At 45.3% G+C, this 5336-nt stretch overlaps 1 protein-coding gene across 1 annotated transcript; it reads right to left on the bottom strand.

Moving 5' to 3' along the window:
• Nucleotides 1-4754: 4754 nt before the first annotated feature.
• On the bottom strand, nt 4755-5336 carry LOC311607117 (interferon alpha-1-like; the record flags this gene model as incomplete). The annotated part of the gene is made up of 1 exon (XM_084798674.1): nt 4755-5336. One exon carries the CDS (start codon nt 5334-5336, stop codon nt 4755-4757), a length of 582 nt encoding a protein of 193 aa, XP_084654800.1.

The following is a 5336-nucleotide window of genomic DNA, read 5'->3' as shown; positions in this document are numbered from 1 at the left end:
TTAAGCTACATTTGTAAAAAAGGCTGAAAATTTAAAATAAAAAAGTTTATACGATTGGAGTATGAAAGACTATGTCTCCCTGATAGACAAACCATCTTTAACTGGTTCTTTGGGGCTTGACCTGTGTATGCAGAGATCCCTCTTTGTGTCAAATCACAACCTCCGCCATTGGATCTGAAGCCCAGAATTGTGGCTGACGTCATCTGACTTTGTATGTGATCTTTCTCCGTATTCACTGGATTTGTGCTCCACGTGATGCCGGGGCCCTTTGTTAGCAGAGCTGGAGTGAAAGATAAAGTCTGGTCCTGCTGAAGGATGTTGTTGAACTGTCAGGTCAACATCACTCCTCGCCACGTACAACGGCCTGAACAGCTTCTCAGTTCCATCATGTTACGAATGCATAGCAAGTCAGTAACCTTGCCTGATGAAACATGAAGCATTGAAAGAATCTCAGGGAAATTGGGCAGCGTGGGAAGATTCATAGACCTTTTAAAATGCAGTTTATTTACACTTGAAAGGGTTGAAAATATAGGCAGAAGCCAAAAATAGCAAAGACCATAAAGAAAAGTTGTTATATAATCACAAAAGTGTTGAGTTTACTAAAAACTGATTCTCAAAGGTTGAGAGTTTGGGAGTGATGGGGATGAAAGGTAGAGGCTGAGAAAGAATCTCAGAGTTGGTCAGAAAGAGATGGCGACAGCTCCCCAAGACCAGCTCCGGGAACAGTGAAGAGGAGAGAGAGAGGTGGATCCGCAGCAGGGAGAACTGAGCAGGCAGTGAATGGCTGATTAAAGGGAATAGAAAAAAATATTCAGAGACTCAGGCATATACGGTACAGGCTGGAGGTCTTAAAGCCCAGGAGAGCTTTTCTTCTCGCTCTCTATCTGTCTCCATCTCTGTCTCTCTTACTGTCTGTCTGATTCCTTGGTCTTTGCTCACTTACTTGTTTGCTGTCTTTCTATCTAACTATCTTCTTTTTTTTTTTTCAGAATTTCCCCCATACAGTTTTTATTTCTACTTTCATGTCACATATACATACAGTATTTTATGTTTCTATATAAAATGTATACATCACAATTGGAAGGTAACATGATTATCTTTATGATATTATATGATAATATGATTAATCTTTCTGAGATTGACTTAATTTAATCTGATTATCTCTAGTTGTATCCATCAACACTTAGACAGGTCACTTATGACTCTGTCTTCTTGCTTGATGTTACCCATCTTTCTATCTCTCTTGCGGTTCCCCGTTTACTCGCATGCCTCTTACTTATTTGCCCTTTCTCCTTGAGCCAACCCCAGTATTTTACTGAAATGAAGTTCAATTTTTTTCATTATAGATTACATCATGAATTGTTTTTTCATCTTTACAATCACTAGGGCATTCAAAAATCAACAGAGTAACAAGGAAATACAAAAAGTTCTGTAACCTACAACAAAACATACAACAAAAATCCATCAATTTTCAAGCAATGGTCATCATGACCTGATCATTTTTTTTTTAAACAATACGTGGGAAAGTACAATCATAAATTTCCCTGGGCTTAAGCCAAGGTGTTTACAGATTGTCCTAGCAACATAGATTGATCTAGAAATGCTCTAAAGAAAAAACTTGACCTACTTCCAGTCTCAGACCAACAGGTGTGCTATCCAAGGCTAGGCTAACTGCCAAAGGGTCCTCTATTGTAAAATATCTATAAAGCATGATGTTCAAAGCAAATTCTAAAGAAACGTTTCTACAGGTAACAGTATCTATCCAGGTGTTGTTATGTCCAGGTCTTAACTTTCCTCCATGTAGTTTCTGCTTAGGTACTCACCGTCAGAGCAAAAAACTCTATCATAGCCTCAAGCCTTTGGCCAGATGCCCTCTTTCAACATTCTTTGTGGGAAAAAGTTTTTCCTGTATGAATTCCCTTAGGGGTGAGAGGAGTAAAGAGAAAAAAACAGTTTAAGGAGAAATAGCAGATTTCTAAACATTACACCTGGACCATACATAATGTTTAGAAGTAGTGGTGATCAGCTGGAGACCTTTCGAACTTTTTCAAACAAAGCCACAACAGCTGCTCTGGATGTCGAGTGATCATGCTGGACAGTTGGAAGACTCTGGAACTTTGTCAAGCAACGCCTCTATGACTTATCCTCATGTCGGCAACAACAATGTGTGCTATTGCATGTTATTTGCCTACAGATAACCAACATGGATTTACCATATTTTAAAACTCCAAGAAACAATTTTCAGAGTTTTCCCTATAAAGAAATATGATTTGAGAAGATAATTTTTTTAAACTGTTGAAAACTACATGTGCAAACGTATCAGATCACAACACAGTATCCCATACATATGGATAATTTTCATGGTTTAAGGAGGCAGCTAAGTATAAATTTCATTTTAAAACCTATGTGTGTCCCTCTGAACCCCAACTATCCCTTTTACAAGTACTGGAAAGAGAGAAGGCCAGAGACAAAAGTCCTTCCCTGTGTAAACCATAGCAGGGGTGGAGCAATGCACGAGTTGTTCCCTGACCACAGGCAGAGACCAGGCTGGTCCCAGAGGATGTGAAAGCCGCCATCCTCCTCAGTGGTCACACTAACTCCTTAGTTACAACGTGCTGCAGATCCCCTTGGTGCCTGTGGGTTCCACACAGTCCACAGATGTCAGCAGGCTTTCCCAATAGTCTCTGATGCTGCTTTAGCCGCATCTTCCTCTAAGGACCCAGTGAGATTGGTATTGGTGCAAGCTCAATCTTTCTTCAAAGTGGTGGGATGCTCCCTGGACTGTAAAGCCAAGAGAAGGGAACTTCTAGAAAGAAGGAACTTAGGAAACAAACAACCTCGACCTAGTGCCTTGTAAGGCGCATCAGACAGGAGGTGATGCCACATCCAGATGCCACATCCAGGCCTCCCCTCCTGAGACCTGCAGACCCCAGAGGGATGAATATATCAAGTTCCCTGCTAGCCCTCTGAGCAGACTGAAGGCAAAGGACACTCCGGAGCCTTTTGTCCACACAAAGCTGCCTCTTGCCCAAGAGGAACATGACACCTTGAAGTTCTCTTTGCGAGATGCAAAGACCAAGAAAAGAGGCTGGCCTCCCTCCTGGGATACATTCCTTCCAGGAAAGGGTTGTGGTGTGTTTGTTTGGTTTTTTGTTTGTTTGTTTGTTTTGTTTTTGTTTTGTTTTTGCTTGCTTGTTTGTTGTTTGTTTAATCTGAGACAAAGCGAATTCTTTACAAACAGAGGAAGCCTTGACTTCCTCTCTGCTGACTGAGAGGCAGTTCTGGCCACATAAAATCATTTTTGGCACAGCATTCCATTTCCTCTCAGCTCAGTGAAAGGGGATGTCTAGTGGGAAGATTCTTCACATGACTTTGCAATAAAGGTATGTGCTGCAAGAAATTAGTGGTAGAAAGAGTCAATGATGCACATGTCACAGGAGGCAGGGCGACAGCACAGACACTTCACTTAACTGCAAGACGTCGTCCAGAGGTGGAGGATCTTTAGCTGACAGGTATAAAACTGCCTCCACACAGACATAAAAATGGGAAAACGGCAAAGCCATTGGCTTGTCACCCTGGAGCACAGCAGAGCCACCAACAGAAGGACCAGAGAGAGCCTTTTGGTTGAAACAGATGACTCATCCTGCCTGCTGTCACCCAATGGACTGCTTCGGGACTATAGCAGAGCCACTGAGAGAAAAACTACAGTCTTTTGGTGGAATTGGATGACTCCTCCTGTCTCATGTCACCCAATTGGACTGCTGTGGGACAACAAGTCCAAGGCCCTGTCCTGTGACAACTGATGAAAGCTGGCTGGACACAGAGAGAGAGAGAGAGAGAGAGAGAGAGAGAGAGAGAGAGAGAGAGAGAGACAGAGAGAGAGAGAGAGAAAGAGAGAGAGGGAGAGACAGAGAGAGAGAGAGAGACAGAGACAGAGAGACAGAGAGACAGAGACAGAGAGAAACAGACACACAGATAGACAGACAGACAGACAGACAGACAGAGAGAGGGAGATCCACTTTGGGCTCCTCTAGTGTTCTTAGCACAGACATGTCACAGTGTACCAGCCCAGGTGAGTCACTGGACACTTACGGCTCTGCAAGAAAGGGACACATATTTTGCCACAAGCAGGGACACAGTTGCTGCCCTGTGTGCAAAGAAGGCACAGAGAAGCAGAAGAAGCGGGCCTTGCTTCAGGACCTATAGGAGAGACATGGCCGCCTTCCTCCAGGGGCTCAGCACCCCTTCCTTCCCAGGCCCTCTCCATAAGCCCTCTGCTTCAGACTGCTAGCCTGGAGCTCCTAGCTTACAGAAGGAAGCTACAACCCTCTAGAGCCTGAGGAAGAAAGGCTTTACCACACCCCACCCCTAAAGATCATTCCCACAAAAAGCCAATGCCACAACCCCTGTGGAACAAGCACAACGGCCATCAGGAATTGAACCCCATCGGGAAATTTTTGCATCCTCCATTGACTTGGAAACCAACCTGAACCATTTACTCAAACACACACACACAAACACACAAACAAAAACACACACACACGCACACTTTGCATCAAACAAACATTCCTAGGTGACAATGTCTTAGGAGATAATTTAAAGACACTTCACAGAATGGTCAAGAAGTGAAGTTTTTTGTTTTTAATAGAAATGCACGTGGAGTCGCGTGCTCTTTTAAATTCCGACAGACCCCTTTCCACTGGTGCTGTCTACCACGTGAGTGTCTGCTGTGGGTTGAGGCAGGGCCCTTGTGGTCATGTCAGCTGAGCATCCTGCGAGGAGCCTCTTCTCTTCTTGGGGCTTCCTTGTTGAGGCAGTGGGATGGTAGAGAGGGCCATACTCATCTCTGTCCTGACAATCTCCCAGGAGCGAGGGCTGTATCCCTTGTCCTCCAGATAGCGGGAGCATCTTAGGAAGTAGGAGCGGATGGCATTGACCCAAGGTGGTGGACAGGACAGGCCCTGCTCCCCTGCCTCCTGCAGTGTGTCCAGGGCACTCATCAGACTAGTGAGTAGTTGCCCCAGCGCCCCCTCTGGCCAGGCAGCTAGGCTGGCCTCAGTGGTAAAGAGTTGGAGGAGCTGCCTGAGCATCTCAGGGGAGCAGCAGGTGGCTTCCTTCTGCTTCCCCTGGATGATGCCTCCTTTCTTCCAGGGACATCGGAAGTCGGTTCTGTCCTGCAGGCACTGGTGAGCCGACACGTTTTTCAGCTCCCTCAATAAGCGCGCGCTCTCCCTGACTTGCAGGCTCAGCCTCCAGGCTGCTCCCCAATCCTGTGAGCAGGCAGGGTGGCAGCCCAGCATCACCCCTCCCACCAGGAGCAGAAGAACAGGCAGCAT

Source organism: Acomys minous (assembly GCF_964271855.1).
Source record: "Acomys minous genome assembly, chromosome: 1".
Lineage (NCBI taxonomy): Eukaryota > Metazoa > Chordata > Mammalia > Rodentia > Muridae > Acomys > Acomys minous.
The sequence above is the reverse complement of the archived record's forward strand: the minus strand, read 5'-3'. Positions and strand labels throughout refer to the sequence as shown.